We start from the raw sequence: 19,288 nt of genomic DNA, 5'->3' as shown, positions 1-19,288 counted from the left end.
TAATGGCAAATTGAACTAATCCAGTGGCGTCAATTCAGTGGAAGCTAAGGTATGGCAAGGTTACGAGTCACAGAACTTAACTAGAGTATCAATCAACACGTCCAGCAAATACTCATCACAGAAGTCTGCTATGGAGCTTATCTGTGTGGTCAAGAAAATTGGAACTTTTTCAGATGCAGTCTCGCTCACTGCAAAAACTAAAAAAAAAAAGGAATATTTGTCTTATTTCTAGTTAAAATGTCTAATTTTTAGTCAAAAATTCTCATTACACTTAAAACAAGAGTCATCACCAGAAAAATAACTTGTTATTTTACCATGTTCACCTGTTTCAAGTACATTTTCACTTGAAATAAGTAGAAAAATCTGCCAGTGGGACAAGATTTATCTTCTCATTACAAGCAAAAAAATATTGTTCCACTGGCAGATTTTTCCACTTATTTTAAGTGAAAATCTACTTGAAACAGGTGAAAATAGTTGTTTTTGAGTCTTGTCTTAAATGTAATGAGATTTTTTTTGACTAAAAATTATACATTTTAACTAGAAATAAGATAAATATTCTTGTTAAGATTTTCAGTTTTTGCAGTGTATAATAACTAGTGAAATCGATCATGTTGTTCTGATTTGCATTTGTAGTTATTCTACATATTCTATAGTTATTATTGTATTAAGTAATAGAATAATCAATACAAATAGACACAGAGTAATTCCATAAATGTATTAAAAAAACAAACATTTAAATTTTCCCTTGAAGCCAAGGTGTGGCGGCTGCCATACCTTGCCATACTGAATTGACGCCCCTGCTATGGCCCTCACCCAACTTGTAGATAACATCACCAAAGCTGCCGATAACAAGAAAATTACTCTAGTATTTGTTGATCTATCAAAGGCATTTGATACTGTCAATCATGATATATTATTACAAAAACTTTCTCTTCTTGGTTTAAGTGGCTCAAGTTTTTTATGGTTCAAAAGCTGTTTGTCAAATAGAAAGCAATTTGTTTCTTGGAGTAATACTTGTTCGGATTACAGGTTGATTTCTTGTGGTGTGCCTCAAGGATTGATTCTGGGCCCGTTACTCTTTCTTATTTCTGCTCTGATCTATACATATCATCTAAAGTGTTTTTTATTCTGTGTGCAGATGACTCCAACATTTTTTTATCTGGTAACAATGGACATAAACTAATATCTGAAATGAACATGGAATTGATCAAGGTTGACACCTGGTTCAAGGCCAACAAATTATCACTTAATATAAAGAAAAGTTCATACATGTTATTTTCCCCTAGAAACCAACAAGCTACTAATTCCAAATGTTCATATTTCCAATAACATTTTGGAAATGATTACGGTAACTAAATTTCTAGGTGTTATGATTGATGAAAATCTCACTTGGAAAAATCATATTGCACTCATCTCAAACAAGATTGCAAAGAATATTGGAGTAATCAGACGTATACGGCATCTATTACCAAGAAAAATCTGTATTAATTTATATTATACTATGATTTATCCTTATATTTCATACTGCAATGTTATTTGGGCAAGTACCTTCATGAGCAACCTCAACTGTATCTTTATCCTGCAAAAACGTTTTATCAAATTGATTACGTTTTATAATAGACTTACTTGTTCCAATCCCTAAGTATTCTCCCTATTTTTGCTGTAAATATTTTTCAGATTTGTCTTTTTGTCTATCAATCCATTCACAAGCTACTTCCAACCTGTTTTCATTCTTTATTTCAATTCAATTCCCAAACTCATCACTTCAATACTAGGTCTGCAAACAATCTCCCTCCCACTACTTTTTCCCAATTTTCAATTAGATTCAGAGGTCCTCTTTACTGGAACACCTTACCACACCATATTAGAGAATGCTGGAGTACAAATAATTTCCAAAAAACAAATCACAACATTTTTACTAGCCCAACTTAGCAAAGCTTAACCATTCATTTCCAGTACTTATCTGCACACCCTCATTAGATTCCTGTTTTTGTTTTCTAGTAATTTAGCTTATTTTCCTTAGTTGTCCTATTTTTTACATATTTCTGTAGATATTGTTTGTTTCATTATAGGAGGAACCACTCGACAAGCCCTTATGGGTTTTTTTGGTTCCTCCGGCACATTTTCTGTTATATTGTATTTTTTTTTATTTCCTTTTTTTCTACATACTGTTCGTCTGTACTTTTAAAAAGGTTGTATATTTTTATGTGCATATAAACTAAACTAAACTAAAGTACAAGTTATAGAGGCGACTTATTGAATATGTGTGACAAAACTAAACATTTTACCCAAAGGGTTTTTCATTCAGTTTCAAATGGACCACTTCCTCCCTAGATGTTTCTGATGATGTCATCAGCAGTGATAACTGATGCCATACACAATATCCTCTGATATGCAGTGCACACCGTATCTTTTCTGAAAATATAATTATTTTTTATTAAGTAACATGATACATTATTAGTTTTAAAAATCATCATGAGAAGTTGTTGATAGTTTCGGCTCAGGTTGATACCGTTGACTGTATAAGGCCACGTTTACACGTAGCCGGGTATTTACAAAAACGGATATTTTCCCCTCTACGTTTTCAAAAATATCCTCGTTTACACGGACCCGCATGAAAACGCTCTTAACGTCATGCAAGCCAATCAGAATCCTGGAAAAACATCAACAAATGACACGTGTGTAACTTCCAGTTAAGGGCTGATTTATGGTTCCGCGTTACATTAACGCAGAGCCTACGGCGTAGGGTACGCGGCGACGCGCACGTACCTTGCGCGTCGCCGCGTACTCTACGCCGTCGATTTAACGCGGAACCATAATTCAGGCTTCATGCTGCTGGCTGACGCGCTCACAGGCTTGAATGAGCAGGAGGCTGGACGGGGGGGGGGGGGGGGAGTTACTTTTAAGTGTGACTTTAGAATATTAAACAGGTAAAATACAAGAAAATATTGACGGTGGCCAAACTAATTGTAAACACAGGTCGCACACATGACGCTGGTGAGTTTCTGGTGCATAATGTGACGTTCTGAAGCTTAAATCTCCGTTTTCCTCCGTTTAGACGCAGACGGGAAAACGGAGTTTTTGAAAATCTCCACTTTGGCCGGAGTTTTCAGAAATGATCGTTTTTGGTGACTTTGACCTCCGTTTCCGTGTAAACGGACGGCCAAAACGCATGAAAACGCCTCCGTTTTTGTAAATACCCGGCTACGTGTAAACGGGGCCTAAGAAGAACTGGACAACCCTCACTTGCAGAGGTCAATTTTTGATGAGATTTAAGGGCACTAAATTGTGGAATGATTTTTCCCACCTGGCAAATAACTCTTCCTCTTTGAAATATTATAAAATACATTTGAAGGACCACTTGACTGCTGTTTTGTAACTGTTTTCCCAATGTATTGTTGTACATGTTTCCATGTTGTTGTTTTTTTGTGTTTCACTCATAGTGACATGATCGTTTCTACCATTAGTCTTATTTGCTCAGGAGTCAATACAAGTTGTAAAAACAATATCCCATGCACACTCACACACACTTATTTTTTATCTTTATTCTTTATTATTATCTATATATTGCATTATTAGTTTGCCATCACTTTTGTGTAGTTATACTTTTTGTTTTTGTATGTTAATCTTGTGTTCTTTATAACATGTGAAATTTTAATAACTTCGGTGGAGTTCATTGGGTTTTTTGCCTCTTCCTGCACCGTATAGTATTTATCTTTGATATTTTCTTGTATACCTTTAAAACTGTGCAAAACAATAAACTAAACTAAACTAAAAAACCCCCGTAGACGTCACCGCATTCAAAATATTACTAGGACTGATGATCTGGGATTTACAAATCCGGAAGAGAAAGTGGAATTGGATTGGCCACGCCCTCAGAAAACTGGCAACAAACACCACCAGACAAGCTTCAAGTGGAATCCCCAAGGAAAGAGGAGACGAGGAACAGCTGGAGAAGAAGCACCGAGGCAGAAATGGTAGAGAGCGGCCTCAACTGGGGAGATCTCCAAAGAACAACTAAAAGCCGAGTGAAATGGAGGACATATGTCAACGGCCTATGCACCCTAGAGGAGCAAAGGGCTTAAGTCAAAGAAGAAAAAAGATGATCTGGGACCGTTGGTTTTCTGAGGATTTGTTTTGAGGAATCTTTTTTCCCCAATTGTCACAAACTTTAGATCATTTCCACACCTGGTGGGTGGTGTGGTAGACTACGATTAGAGACTCAGTTTGATTGAGTGTACTACCTTCACCCAGTGCAAGTTTGCTTTCACACTGGAGTCTGTCAAACAAACCGAACCTTTTGAATAATGTATTCCCCTCCTTGCCTGAGGTGGGACTGCATCAAGAATTAATTGGAGAAAACAAGACAATCAATGAAGAAAAACCTTCCTCCTTCATTGGTTAATGCAGGGTAACTTCCCTGCTAATTACTTTCCAAATGGGATTGTTGTTGTGAGCACATGCCAGCCAGAGTGGGATATTTTTGTCTAACCTCACTTTTGGCAGAGCTTTTTCTCTCTTCATCGTGGCTCGTCTGACTGTGACCCATTTCTCCCAGCTATTGCTCTACATGTTTGTTATGATTGTTTCCCATGCTATGTGCTGTCTGCGTGCTGCATTGTGTTCATCTAGTGTGGGCTTGAGACCTACGTTTTTAGGTGGACCAGAGAACTGCATCAGATTTCAAATGCATATTCACACCTTCCCAAACAAACCAAAACTTTCAGAGCAAAGGAAGGCGCTATAGGTCCATCAGGACCCGCACCTCCAGACTGAAAATCAGCTTCTACCCCAGTGCAATAAAACTTAGGGGAATGTGCAATAACTGTGGGGGTGCAATATGTTCTTAAATTCTTTAGATTTAATTTTAACAGTATCCTGTTATAGTTTCTAGACTAAATTTAGTCCACCTGCAGCTTTCTTCTCGTTTCTGGTCTCTTCGTGGTCGGTTTTTATTGTTTTCTTTTCTTTTATCGTTGTTGTTCCACTTCAGGAGATGCATTCAAATTCCATCATACATCTGTCCAATTACAATAAAGACATTTTATTGACAGTCGGCTTAGCCAATGGCTAGTAATGATCCCTTCCTCATCACTCGTTATCATGCTACCAAGCATACTGAAGCAATCAGCAGCTTAAAAGAGCCCAGTATGCTCTAAATACAGGTATCACTTCAAATCTAATATTCCTTCTTTCACATCTAAGGATGTTCTTTATTTCATGGACAATTTGGACTCTGATATTTCTAATGTCATTAATCTTGTGATCAATCTGAGTAGATACTTTATTCATACTTGTAAATGGAAAAATACCCCGGGATAGGCTCCAGCAGACCCCTGTGACCCTGCAAAGGATATAGCGGGTGCTGATAATGGATGGATGGATGGAAAATACCCCTCCATTGTTTACTGTCGTTCTAAACTACTTTGTCGTACATTTCAAATCACTTAAATATATCTCTAATACGAATAAGACTACCATGATCAAATCAAAACATCCTTAGCTTTTGCCATATTGTTTTTTGTCACAGTTTCTTTATTTTATTTTTTATTTTGTATTATTATTATTATTACTATTATTATTACTACTATTATTATTATTATTATCTTCAAAAGATTCTCACTGTCTGTTCTGAAAACTGTAAATTTGTCAAACGTACTTCTCTGACTTGTTTTGTACACTATAGGCTATAGGCCTATGGCTTTTGTAATAAAGAAAAAGGAAGAAAAAAAAGTCCGTAAAATAAAGCGTAAGAAGTATCGTTTAATAAAAAATCCTCTAAACACAGTTATATCTGATTTTGACACCAAAATGTACATTAAATGGTATATCCCGCTATAAATATCCGGTGTAAACATCTTCTTTGGTGTAGAAAGACCTGGAAGCCACTGCTAACTGTCTTTGATTGACATTTGGTGGGTGTGTTTCAGTCAGGTTCGTGGGCAACATGGCACTACACAGTACAAGGAACAAGAGACTTCAGAACCACCCTTGTTCTTTACAGTCTCATGTTGCAAATAGGTGAAACAAACAGGCTCGGGAAGCAGGCAGACCACACCCACCTTATAGTGTGGCAATGGAGGTTCACTTTGGCTCAAACATTGACAGATGGTGCGATCCGACGCTGATGTACCTTTACCTTGCGTTTCATGTTGAACCGTCTTGGAAGTTTTTCGGTTACCATTCATAATTTCTGTCTCTTCAAGTTGTCATCACTCCTCCTCTTGCTGCCATGTCCACGGAGGTTAGCTAGTCGTGAACCCTACACGACTACAAACTTCCAACTGTAGTCCTAGTTGCTTGGAGATTATTTTACTCTTTACCATCCAGAAAAAGTTTTAGTAACCCGACAAGGGTGCCAGAAACCAGTGACATACGGCTCACAACCTTTGATCTTGGAAATAGAAACATTGAACACTACTGCTTGGTGGATCAAAGCTTTATGACATTTGCTTCACAGTGAAGCGCAGAATGTGCCAGATCCTAATTCCTTCCTGTCTGCAAGCAAGGGATGCATTTCTCATTCAGTTTGCTTTCTACCATATGTGTGAACGGATGCTGAACCATGCAGCTGCATCTAAAATGTCAAGAATCCGCTTATTAAACAGTGTTTTGGTGCAACAGAAGGCAGATAATTATCCAGTATCAGTCCTGCTTAACATAAGTTATACGTTTTCCCACTTCTCATTAGTCCTAACCTGGTCCACGACACCAATTAACTTCACTAAAGTTCTATTTCGTGAATTAATCTGGTAACCCTCCCATTCACACGAACGTCCCAAACCAATCACAACTGAGTCTCGTTATATACACACCAACCCAAACAGGAGTATCCAAGAGCCTCTATTTAACAACAATCAAGATGATGCAGAATTTAACTTTTTTTAAACTACAAAACATTTACCAGCATTCTTACTCCACTGCATGTCTGTTTTTTTTTAATCATTTCTCAGATTACATTAACATGCTTTTCCAGTGCCCAGACAACTTCCTCTGCTTCCTTTGGGGCTGCACCCTGGAAACCAAAGTTGAATCCAGAGGAACCAGGCTCACTTCTTGTATCAAATGGGTAAAGTTTGCTTAGATTAACTAAATCATGGGTAATATCACATCCTGTCAGTAAGGAACTTAAAAAGCAGTAGGCACAATCTTTCATATTTATAGTGAAACAGAGCTGAGAATTATGTTGCTTGAATACTAAATACTCATAGGTGCCTTTTTGAAATTTATTGTAAATATTTTTTTGATGAACAACCACAACAAAGTGAAATCTGTGACTTTTTATTTTACAGTCCATTTTTATTCCTTTCATACAGAAAAAACTCATCTGGGAGAAAAAAAACCAACAAAAACAATCAAATGCACACAGAATCAGACACTTAACATGAAGTGGTTTATAGAAAGTAGATCGTTTCAGCCTTCATCTGATTGGCTCATTAAGTTATAAGGGACCAGGAAGTGAAGTGTTGTTTCCAATTTGACAACGCAAGAGGTCATTTTTAGATAAATGTAAGCTTTTCAGGCTCCCTCCACTGTAATAAAACATACTATGCACACTTTCAAAAAAAAGTGGCCCAATACCCTACAAAAAAGGGCACTGAAAGTGCAGGATGGAAGTTTACTGTGTGGATGAAATGAAAAGCTTTACACAGAAATTAAAATAAGATTTAGACCTGCACCAGAAAAAAAAAAGTATAAATAAATAACGTGAAAATAAAAACACATTGCATCAAGTGTGTGAACCTGTATAAATGGTGAAATTAATTAGGAGATCAGTTAGGGGATGGTGGTCATGAGAACAGTGGGGAAGAAGAGATCAACCTACAATACAATGTATTAAAGCCTGTTTATATATTGAATTATATGTTTGCAATTATTTTTAACCTCAACACTCTGTAGAGATTAAAATATACTTGAATACAAGACAAGGATCGAAAAAAAGACATCTAATGGTCTCACTTGTATTTATCTCTCATTAATTTATTAGAGATCATATAAATCAGATGTTTACTAAATTCCTCAGGTTAGTTGCCAGAGCCCCTTTCAATAATTCCTACCAAACAGATGTCAGCTATGGCTTTGACACCCTGCAGTATCTCCTCTGGGCCACCAGGGGGCAGACAGGCTAAACTTCAGTGTGCCAGTAAATGAACACGAGTTTGTTTTTAGATCTATATTTATCCACTGATGCAACAAATAGCAAGTTAACACCATTGAGAGCGTCTGAAGCTGATGACTGCCATGCATTTGACAAACACATTCCTAAAGCAATGAGGTGGTTGGTTGCAGCCGTCTGAGCTGCAGCGAGAAGTTCACATCTGCAAAAGAACCACGGCAGCACATCAGCCGGCAGCATTTTCCTTCACCGCTTGGGTGGCAGCATTTACGCACGTGTGTCTCTCCTCTTTGTTTATACAGCTCAGTTTATAACCGGTATTCACTGCATGACTGCAGCAGCTCAAGAAAAATGCTATGTGCTGATGAATAATGTTTAACTAAAAAAATAAAATAAAATCTGACCACAGACCAGATGCCATTGCTCCATCAACAACATTAGCTTGACACTTAGCAAGAAGTTTTCACAACTTCAGTCTAAACCAGATCTTATCAGTTACGTCACTCTCCATAAACCCTCACCGTCCTGTTTTAACCCTGAAACTCCTCTTCCTCCTCCTCCATACTTAGTGCTGCATTTCCTTCATCCTGTTGAGGGCAGAGCCGGCTTGGAACCACTCAATCTGTGTCTCGTTGAAGCTGTGGTTGAGCTCCATGGTGTCCTCGCTGCCATCGCTGTGCTTCAAAACTGCAGATAGAGGCTGCAGAGAAGGAAAAAGGCAAGGAAACCATCATAGCAGGTTCTTTCTGAAGACGGTGAACTACAACCAGGTCCTTTTTTTCCCTCCTTGCTCCTCTGCACACTTACCTTTCCTGGAGCAAAGTTTTTAAGTCCCTTGATGGAGATCTTGTCATCTGGGCGGATCTTGTCATAATCTGATGGGTTGGTGAACGTCAGAGGCAGGAGTCCCTGCTTCTTCAAATTTGTTTCTATGGACACAAATGACAATTTTGTTTTACTGAACATCACAGGACATTTTTGGTTTTGAAGACGTACAAATGTCAACCCTCCTCCTGCGTTGTGCCTGTACTGTACCATGAATTCTGGCAAAGCTCTTCACAATGATGGCTCTTCCACCCAGGTGCCGGGGCTCCAGGGCTGCGTGCTCCCTGCTGGAGCCCTCGCCGTAGTTGTCATCTCCAACCACAACCCATGACAGTCCGTTGGCCTGAAGAGAATACGGAGTAGAGGAGATTTTATATTCAGGAAGGTACAAGAAAGTTCTTATGCACTTCAGTCTTACATCATGTTTTAACTACCCCGACTACCACGGACTGCCCCCCCATCCCACTCTACGTTACATTAACGTAAAAACTCCAATCCTGTAACTTTTGCACAGACTCATATCCGGCACTTTACAAACCTCATTGTACATTTCTGTCTATACTTTTTACCTATCCTAAGTTCCTAAGTCACTTTTGTACAGACTCACCCGGCACTTTAAAACCTAATTTTGTACATTTCCGGTCTACATTTTATTTTACTGTTTATACTTTTTATTGTCTATACATTTAATTTTATTTTATCTCTTATATATTTGTTTTTATTTGTATTGTGTTGCACCAATCCCCAAAACAAATTCCTCGTGTGAAAACTTGGCAATAAACCCTTTTCTGATTCTGATTCTAAGTATTTTCCTGGCAAGCTCCTACTCTGGAAAGGTGATCTAGGATGTGAACCTTTGATCCCCACCTTGTAGTGACGAGCCACGTCTGGGACTCCGCCGTACTCTCCTGTAAGATGGTTTTTGATCTTGTTGATGGCATCGTTCTCACTGTTGACCGCACCGATCAGCATGTTGTTGGAGATGTTATCGAGGTGACCACGGAACTTCAGCCAGGGTCCAGCAGCGCTGATGTGGTCGGTGGTGCATTTTCCTTTCACCTGTTGAGAAGCAAGGAAGGTTAAAGTTGATCACCAGGAGAGGCCAAAGCCTCCAGGAGGCAGATGTCGTTTCAGCGAGCTCACCTTGATGAGGACCTGCAGGTTCTCCAGATCACTTCCCTTCCACCTGTCAAAGGGCTCCAGGAGCTGCAGCCGGTTGCTCTGAGGGCTGACTTCTACGCTGACCCTGCTGCCGTCAGGAGGGGGGTGCTGGTAGGTGTCCTGACCTGGGTCGAAGTCCTTGGATGGGAGTTCATCCCCAGTGGGGGGCACCAGCTTGAACTTCTCACCATTGGAGGCTGTGAGGAAATCTGTCTCGGGGTTGAAGTCTAATCTGCCGGCAATGGCGAGAGCGGTGACGATCTGAGAACAGAAGATATGGACGCGGTTAAGCTATGAAATGTACACCTGCGTTCACGGCAGCGTAGATGTGGTCGGGGTTTGGAGTCGGTTTACCTCAGGAGAGGTCACGAAGGCATGTGTTGCCGGGTTGGCATCATTCCTAGCCGTGAAGTTCCTGTTGAAGGATGTGACGATGGTGTTCTTTTCTCCCTTTTTCACATCACGCCTAAACAGAAACATGGAGCATACCCATTTACCCAAAAGATCAAATGGAACTATTCTGACTGAAACAAACACTTGTGAGGTTACTAGAGCAGCTACCTGTCCCACTGTCCAATGCAGGGTCCACATGCATTTGCCAGTACCACACCTCCAACGTCGCTGAGGACCTTGGCCTACGGAAAAATCAAACGTCAACTTCCATTTTCTCCATTTCCATTTTACAAATAAGTAGAATTGCCCGTTTTATTTTTTGTTCTTTTGTGAGTGCCAAACGTACATAACCATCTCTTTCTATGGTGGCACGAATCTGCTCCGAGCCAGGGGTGACGGTGAACTGAGCTTTGCACTTCAGGCCTTTGTCCAGGGCCTGTTTGGCCAAGGAGGCGGCGCGGCCCATGTCCTCGTAGCTGGAGTTGGTGCAGCTGCCTATCAGACCTGCAAGAGGACAAGAACCACAAGGCTCAAACTCACAACTTGGAACAAATTGACACTACTAATAAATTATTTGTAGAGTCATGCATATTAAAATTCATAGATATTGTATATTTAAAAACATTAGAAATTTTGTTTCGAGTTAAGAATAATAGCCTTCCTGCTTGTTTTCAGCATTTCTTTAAATTAAGAGAAACAAATTATAATTTAAGAAGGCTGTGGGTCTTTGAAAGATGTCGTGTGAGGACTAATGTTAAATATAGATGTGTTTCATTTTTGGGAGTCAAATTATGGAATCAACTTAGTGATGAAGTGAAACTGTGTAAATCTCTGTTGAATTTTAAAAAAATATTGAAAAGTAAAATAATTAAGGATTACAATGCTAAATGATTGGAGTATAATTTGGTTAAGCAGAACAATTTAAAAGGGAAATTTCTCTTTTTGTTTCTTTTCATATTGCAGATAATCTGGGTTTTCTGTTGGAAAGTACAGGGTAGGCAAATATAAGCTTTGGCTTCAGCCTATTCCTTTTTCGGTTACAGAGTTTATTATTATTTTTTGTGTGAAACTGATGAGTGTAAACTTGTATGAAAGTGTTTTGTCATTTACACACACACAGTTTGAATTGCAAATAATGTAATGTAACCGAAATAAACAATTCATTCATTCATTCAAAAATTAAATAAATAAATTGTAGTAAATGTAAAGAGCAGTAGTGTGAATAAAGACATCCAGCATCGGTTCTCACCAACTTTGACCTCCAGTGGCCAGCCGTGCTTCTTAGCCACCTCACCGACATCAGCCACGGGGTGAGCCAGGTCAGGGGTGAACGGTCCGTTAATGTGGGGCTTCAGCTGGAGAACGTGACAGGACACCAGGTGAAGTAGAAAACTGATTGGTCTGCTCATGTTTAGTTATAAATATGCAAGTGGTATTTAGACAAGTTCCAAAGAGTTTTTCTTGGAAAAAAATAAAGATCCACCCAACCATCTGTTTTCTGAACAGCTTCTCCTATCACCATATCTCAATTATTGCATGTTTTCCACCAACGGCTAAATAATACTTTAGCTTTTTTGGATGTTTAACCGATTGAAGAAGAAAATTTGTCATTTTGTTTAACATTGCTGCCTTCAAGGCCCATCTCAAGTCACAGCTTCACGTCTGTAGGGCAGCTGGATCCCTGTTGGATTCATCTTCAGCTGTTTTATTTCAACCAATAAAACTGGTTCTTAGTTTACAGGCTGCAGTATACTTGTCTGTTTTTGTCAGGAGTTGAGGACACCACCACTGAGCTCTACCAGTTAAACATCAGGATGAACCAACCAGTGCTTTTGAATGATTAGGTGTGTCAGATATGGGACCTTTACCCTATACCAATATACTGATATCTGAGGTTACAAGCCAGCCTTGTTTGGAAGAGGTCAACATTTTCCCCCCAAAAAAACCTCAGTACTTTTCCAGCCTTGTTGTTTCCTCTCCAATTCATGGCCATGTTGCCTGGACTTTAAACAATTTGAAATATTTTTTGTTTTCACATACAATCCCAAAACAAATCCATTCACATCACAAGTTTCGTTGCAACAAGCTAGGAAAACTAATGAACTTAAGAAACCTTTGGCATGGTATTGTATGGCAGAGGACAGGACTGAATAAGACAAAAAAATATGTATATGAATGTATAATTTTGAAGTAAATTATCAACTCATTCAGATCCATTTCAGTTATGTTGGATTGATGATCAGAGCCCTTTGCTTCACACCATCTCCTGAATTATTAACTATAGGCACGGGTTTCAAGGAAAATGTCTTACCTCGTCCAGATTGAGCTCAATGACCTGGTCATATTGGCAGCCTTCATCAGGGACCAGCAAATCTTTGTATTCATCAGCCAGTACAGCGATATCTGAGGATGGAAAAAAATTAATAACAAGAGAAGCGTTAGCACGGACACATCAAACCACCAATCGTCAATAAATCACGCACCAATAAACAAATGTATGCATTCTGTAAAAGAATTATCTTCATAGTAGAAAACAAACATTCAAATATAAATATATATATATGTTTATTTTTCTAAAAAGGACATATTTGGTTCGTTGTGAAGCCTGGAGCCGCTCCAAAATATCTTACAGTACATCTAGAACAATTAATAATCTATATACCTGCCTACAGATACAATTACAGACACATTTCGTTACTTCTTTTGGGCATTACTATGAATAACCCCAAAAATACCTCCACGGCCAGTCTTCTCCATGTAAGTCCTCATGCGGTGGTTGTAGGGGAATACAGAGGTTGTGGCTCCAATTTCTGCCCCCATGTTGCAAATAGTGGCCATTCCTGCACACGCAAAGAGAAACAAGAGTGGGAAGAAATGTAATATTGTCATCTTTGTACATGTGGCACAGAAATCTGGGTTTTTCTACACAACAGATTTATATTTTACTCTCCACAACAGTGCAATCTGATGCTGCAGAGTCAGGCCTTCAATTAAGTGCACAGACAAACCATAGCAAGCATTTGAATACGCCTTAGTTACCCCGTGTCCCTCACTGCCCGTCTGCTTCAAATACAAGTAGTCATTTACTGTAATTGCCATAATGAGCATACTCCACATTTAGCAGTGTACAGTCTGAACAGGTTTGAAAGTTTTCTTGGTTTATAGTGCATTACTGTGAAAGAGCTGCTAAGGAAATATTTAATAACATGCCTGTGGCTGAAAGTGTCAGGTTAAAAAAAATTAATAAATACATTTGAAAAATATATATTTACATTAATAACAAGAATAATAATGACAATAACAATAATAATAATCTCCAGTAATGTATTAATAATAATAATAATAATCTCCAGTAATTTATTATTAATAATAATAATAACAATAATAATCTCCAGTAATGTATTAATAATATTAATAATAATAATAATAATAATAATAAATGACTGACCTGTGCAGGAGATGGAGTCCACTCCTGGTCCGTGGTACTCCACAATGGCTCCAGTTCCTCCTTTCACTGTCAGGATGCCAGCTACCTTCAAGATGATATCCTTAGGAGACGTCCAGCCAGAGAGCGTACCGGTCAGCTTCACACCAATCACCTTAAAGGATGAGATTGAAGAAACAAATTGTGTTTTAAGAAGTCTCGTGATGCAAAACAGTAATTCAACAGCTTCTCTGGAGCCACTATCAGAGAAAACAAAGAAAGACAACAGAATATTGGGAGAGATTAACTGTTTTGTTCAAACCTTGGGACATTTGAGCTCCCAGGGAATTCCTGCCATGACATCTACTGCATCAGCTCCACCAACTCCGATGCAGATGGAGCCAAGCCCACCACCGTTTGGTGTGTGAGAGTCTGTGCCGATCAGCATCACTCCTGGGTAGGCATAATTCTCCAGGATGATCTATAAAGATATTATAATACCACTGTCAGCATAAAGCACTGGAATTACAGTAGTTACAACAGTTGCCATATTTCGGCCCAACTATAGTTACATTTTAAATATTTTAATACCTGATGGATGATTCCAGAGCCAGGTTTCCAGAAGCCAACCCCATATTTGGCCCCGGCAGTGGCCAAAAAGTTATAGACCTCTTGGTTCACTTCCTATGAACAGAAGCAAGCCTGAAGTTTGTCTCATTTTACCAAGAATAAATCACCAAAACCTACACATAATGAACATCAACAAAGCCTCCTGACCTTTGCCCTGGCCAAATCTTTTGCCCCTCCGGTCTGGGCCTCGATGAGATGGTCACAGTGGATGGTGGAGGGCACAGCCACCTTCGGCAGGCCGCTGCTGATGAACTGCAGCATGGCCATCTGCGCGGTGGCGTCCTGCATGGCCACGCGGTCGGGGCGCAGGCGCAGGTAGGTGCGGCCGCGATCAATATCCTGGTTGTGGGGATCATCGAGGTGGCCGTACACGATCTTTTCTGAAAGTGTGAGTGGCCTGTTGAGCCTGGAGAGGAAACATTAAACGGTGTTTAAAGATTATGCAGAAGATGTTTCAGTGTGACTGTTGAGAATTATATAGGTAATAAATGTTATAAAGGGCTGGGAGCTGGTTATGGCTACTCTAAGACTATAGTTAAAAACTGACCTTTTTTTCACAATGCCCACATTGGTCCGGAGTTTTTCGTAACCGACAAAGGAAGTGGGCTCAAAGCGGCTCATCGCCACCTTGGCCTTGGCTCTGTAAGCCGCTGATACATGCAGGCGCCGGACGCCCTGGCCCAGGGCCAGCTGGAGACAGAGACATCATAACATACAAACATGAGCATAATCAGAGCAAGGAATTCATTTTGACTGCAAAAAAAAAAAAATACTTTGTGAAAATTTTTACTTTTTTTTTTTTTTTTTTAAATGAGCATGAGGCAGGATTGAGGTAGGATTTATGAAAAAAATACGTATACGTTTTAAGTTTTCTAGTAATAATGTCAAACGAAGTGTTCCAAAACCAAAAGAATGAGCCCTCTAGCGTATCTCTCCGTTGCCTTGAACAGGCTGTGTGCTGCAAAATGTGCTGCAATTGTGACCGGAATTTCCCGCGCTGTCCTACGGATGTGACGTCACATGACGCTGCATGTGCGTTCTCCCCGTTCTCCCGTGCCGGCTTCGCTGTTGGCTGCAGTACCCCCAACGGCCATCGTGGCGAAGGGTGGCGCTAGAGAGTCTCATTTCTTAAAAAGGAGCCTCATGCTCCTTTAAATGTTATTTTAATTTGTTTAAATGAAGCAGGCTTGGAAAACATTGCACCTAAAACCCTATCACTGTGGAAACAAAGCCCCCATAAGACGTAGCAAGCATGTGAAATGAAAAGCCGTCCTTGCTCAAGTGTCAAGTGTCAGTAAGAACACCACACCCCCACACCTCCTCCTCCTCCTCCTCCTCCTCCTCCTCCTTACAGGCATGTGTTCAACTCCCAAAGAGCTAATCTTATGATTTTTTTTTCAATTTGTCTCTCTAGAAAACATAACTACTCATTTCAATTTTAAATTATGTGTAAGCATGAAATAACAACAACGTGGCATAGGTTTTTAGGCATTTCCTTGTGCTCAGAGGCCTGCTCGGTCCACCTTCTGGAATCAAACAGCACTCATATGCCCTTGAGCAGGGCATTTAACAGCCTACAGCTTAAGTGCCAGTCACCGTTAGTGAACTACTAGTTGATTCACAGATTTAACGTCCTCAAACATGTGACTGAGGAGAATACAAGTCCAAGTTATGCGATTTAAGTCCACATCTCTTTTAGAAGCCCAATGTGGGGTTCATCAAGTCATACAACACTGATTTATTACCAAAATATCCCAACAGAGGTAAATGATTGAATATTCACACATAAATAGTTGTAACACATCCTAGGTCACCTTTGTACAGACTACTTACTCCGGCACTTTAAAACCAACATGTTGTAAATTTTTTCTTTTAATATTAATCGTTCTTTTTGTATTGCACCAATCACCACAACAAATTCCTTGTGTGTGTTAAACTACTTGGCAATAAACTTCTTTCTGATTCTGATTCTGATGTGACAACAGTATAAACATACTGTTTATGTCAATATAATTAAAGGGGGCCCTGGTTTTCTAGACTATAATTCACTAAGCAAAGAGTAATAGTGAAAAGAGATGCTGATCAAAGTTCACCTTGTTATTTTGACAGCTGTTGTCATGTTGTTATGACGAAAAAAGGGGGAAAATCTGGCGATACCAAGTAAGTGATGCCCAAACCTTTAAGTTTAAAGCAGAACAATATCCTCCCTTTGACCAGTGTCCTCTAAAAACAAGATAAATGCCTCTTTAGAGCATTTCTGCTGCCTCTGGTGCTGCGTCTGCGTCTGCCCTTGCCCTAACCTTGCTGCTCAGAGCCATCTCTGCAGCTATAACCATGGCAACCTGGAGGTCAGGGCCGGCCCGGACCAGACCCCGGGACCGGGGCCCCAGCAGCGGCTGCTGGGTCCAGGGGGAGGCGGGTTCTCCTGCCGGACGTCTCGGGATCCGCCGGGACACGGTGACCTGAGCTGCTAGCCGGCGACGACTTCACCCCCGATTTAACAAATCTCAGTCCTCCGACTGGCTCCGATGACCGCTAGGTAACACGATCGAGGTCCAGGCGAGCGCAGGACACCGGTGTGTGGGCTGTGGGTCGGGTTTAAGGGGTGTTTTTCGTGCCTTACCTGCAGCCGGGCGACAGTCAGACAGTAGGTTGCCATTTTGTTCACTGACAAAGATGTGAGGGTCGGCGGTGACGTCACGCGATTGTAAAGCGCCCTTTCTTCTTCTTCTTCGGTTTTACGGCAGCTACCGCCAACATCGGTGTTCCTGCCATCTACTGGAGAGAAACGGTACATGACAGCAAAGCAGGGCTCGTTGTGTTTGACTTCCCTGGGTTCTTAAAGCCTGCTCTCTCATGTGCTGTCCTTAGTCAAGACATGCAGTACTCGAGTTGAGGGGGGATGGCATCCCCCCTGAAATAAAAACGGTCCAAATCATCCCCCTGTAAAACTGCCATCCCCCCTTTCCATCCCTTATGTCATTTCATCAATGAATGTGGTTTTACTGCTATTTCAACATTTAGAGTCATCACCAGAAAAATAACACCAGAAAAATAACTTATTTGACTATTTTTACCTGTTTCAAGTAAATTTTCACTTGAAATAAGTAGGGAAATCTGCCAGTGGGACAAGATTTATCTTCTCATTACAAGCAAAAAAATGTTCCACATGCAGATTTTTCTACTTATTTCAAGGGAAAATCTACTTGAAACAGGTGAAAATTGTTGTTTTTTCCAGTGATGAGTCTGGTTTGTGTAACGAGATTTTTTTACTAAAATGAGACATTTTAACTAGAAATAAGACAAATATTCTTGTTAAGATTTTGAGTCTTTGCAGTGATCCATTTTACTTATCCTGTGAAGGACAGAGTTATATTGATAAGTTCAGAAAACTGTTTTTTATTGTTGTGTTTTGATGTATTTGATGTAAGCCCAGTGGATACTTAAAGCTTACAGAAGGCTGCATTTAACTGCTGCTATGTCATTTCTGCAGTATTTCTGCAGGTGTTTTGGTCACTGCTATTATTTGTAATATATTATATTATTTGTAATCAGCACAAATTATCTGTCCCCATATGATAAAATCCACCATCCCCCCTGATTTTTTTTTACAACTCGAGTACTGCATACATGCAATGTCCAGGTGTTTGTTAGCACATATAGCTGCTGAAATTCAAACTGAACATCAGAATGGGGAAGAATAAGGATTTGATTCAGATTCAAATGACGTAATTAATCCTTTTGGGAGGCTCCCTCGGGGAAATTGACATCTCCATCTCACACACACAGCACTGTAATTTACAAATCAAACACCCCAGAACAGAAGCCAAACACCCATATAAAGATTAAAAGATGAAAATAAAAATAAAATAAAAAAATAAAGATAAAAATAGAAATAAAAAGTAACAAAAATAAAATTAAAATAGTGCCATAAAAAGAATTATATGAATAGAAAAAGTGTTGTGTTGTGTAATAGTGGTGGGGAAAAAAATTGATATTGCAATATATTGTTGCGCTCTCTGTCGCATAAATAATCGATAAACTGAAGGCAAATATCAATATTTTATTACAACACACATAATGGATTTACGCGGTTGTCACCGCACTAATGTTCATGCACTTCAATTTGTCCAGCTGTAAAGTCAGTGTTTACATTTACAAGACTAGGAGGCAGTGCTTACTGACTTTTCAGTATTAGAAACAAAGCAGTGCACTGTCCTGGTTTATATAAAACATCTTATGAATGTTCATGCACTTTAATTTGTCCAGCTGTACAGTGTTTACATTTACAAGCCTAGGAGGCAGTGAGATACTATACAAATGCACTTACTTTGTACATTGTATGACATTTTGGCATTGAATAAATGCATAACTACAGATGTTTTCCTTTTTATGGGTATTTTTCCTTTTTCAGTCACATATATCGTGATATATCGTTGATTCAATTTCTTACAATAAACCGAATATCGTAGCTATCGTGATATTATCATTATCGTGGGCCACATATCGCCGCAGCATTGAATCGTGAGTTACCCGTATCGTCCCACCCCTATTGTGTAATATTGCACAAGTTATTGCACTGTCCTGGTTATTGCACAGCTATTGTACACTGACTGACCCCCACAGTCCCTCTGTTCTTCAGTTCTTCTTGGCCCTCCTTCCCCCCAGTGAGGAGTAGAGCAGTTTGATGGCCCGGGGGACGAAGGAGTTCCTCAGTCTGTTGGTCCTGCACTTGGGGA

The 19,288-nt window shown here is 39.7% G+C and overlaps 1 protein-coding gene across 2 annotated transcripts; it reads right to left on the bottom strand.

Moving 5' to 3' along the window:
• Nucleotides 1-7,265: 7,265 nt before the first annotated feature.
• Nucleotides 7,266-17,271, bottom strand: aco2 (aconitase 2, mitochondrial). Of its 2 annotated transcripts, XM_061707574.1 has the most exons (18): nucleotides 17,173-17,271; nucleotides 15,097-15,239; nucleotides 14,697-14,955; nucleotides 14,511-14,603; nucleotides 14,242-14,400; nucleotides 13,944-14,094; nucleotides 13,231-13,335; nucleotides 12,807-12,898; nucleotides 11,745-11,850; nucleotides 10,842-10,999; nucleotides 10,664-10,737; nucleotides 10,457-10,568; nucleotides 10,085-10,363; nucleotides 9,809-10,000; nucleotides 9,152-9,284; nucleotides 8,924-9,045; nucleotides 8,638-8,816; nucleotides 7,266-8,318 (listed from the first exon to the last, which is right to left on the bottom strand). In XM_061707574.1, the coding sequence occupies exons 1-17, from the start codon at nucleotides 17,206-17,208 to the stop codon at nucleotides 8,682-8,684; spliced, it is 2,349 nt and encodes a 782-aa protein (XP_061563558.1). In that variant the 5' UTR covers nucleotides 17,209-17,271; the 3' UTR covers nucleotides 7,266-8,318; nucleotides 8,638-8,681. The 2 variants fall into 2 exon arrangements, with proteins under 2 accessions (XP_061563558.1, XP_061563557.1); XM_061707573.1 differs by having other exon boundaries at nucleotides 7,266-8,816.
• Nucleotides 17,272-19,288: the final 2,017 nt, after the last annotated feature.

The sequence above is a fragment of the Cololabis saira genome, chromosome 19, assembly GCF_033807715.1.
Source record: "Cololabis saira isolate AMF1-May2022 chromosome 19, fColSai1.1, whole genome shotgun sequence".
NCBI lineage: Eukaryota > Metazoa > Chordata > Actinopteri > Beloniformes > Belonidae > Cololabis > Cololabis saira.
This window is presented reverse-complemented; position numbering and strand designations above follow the sequence as displayed.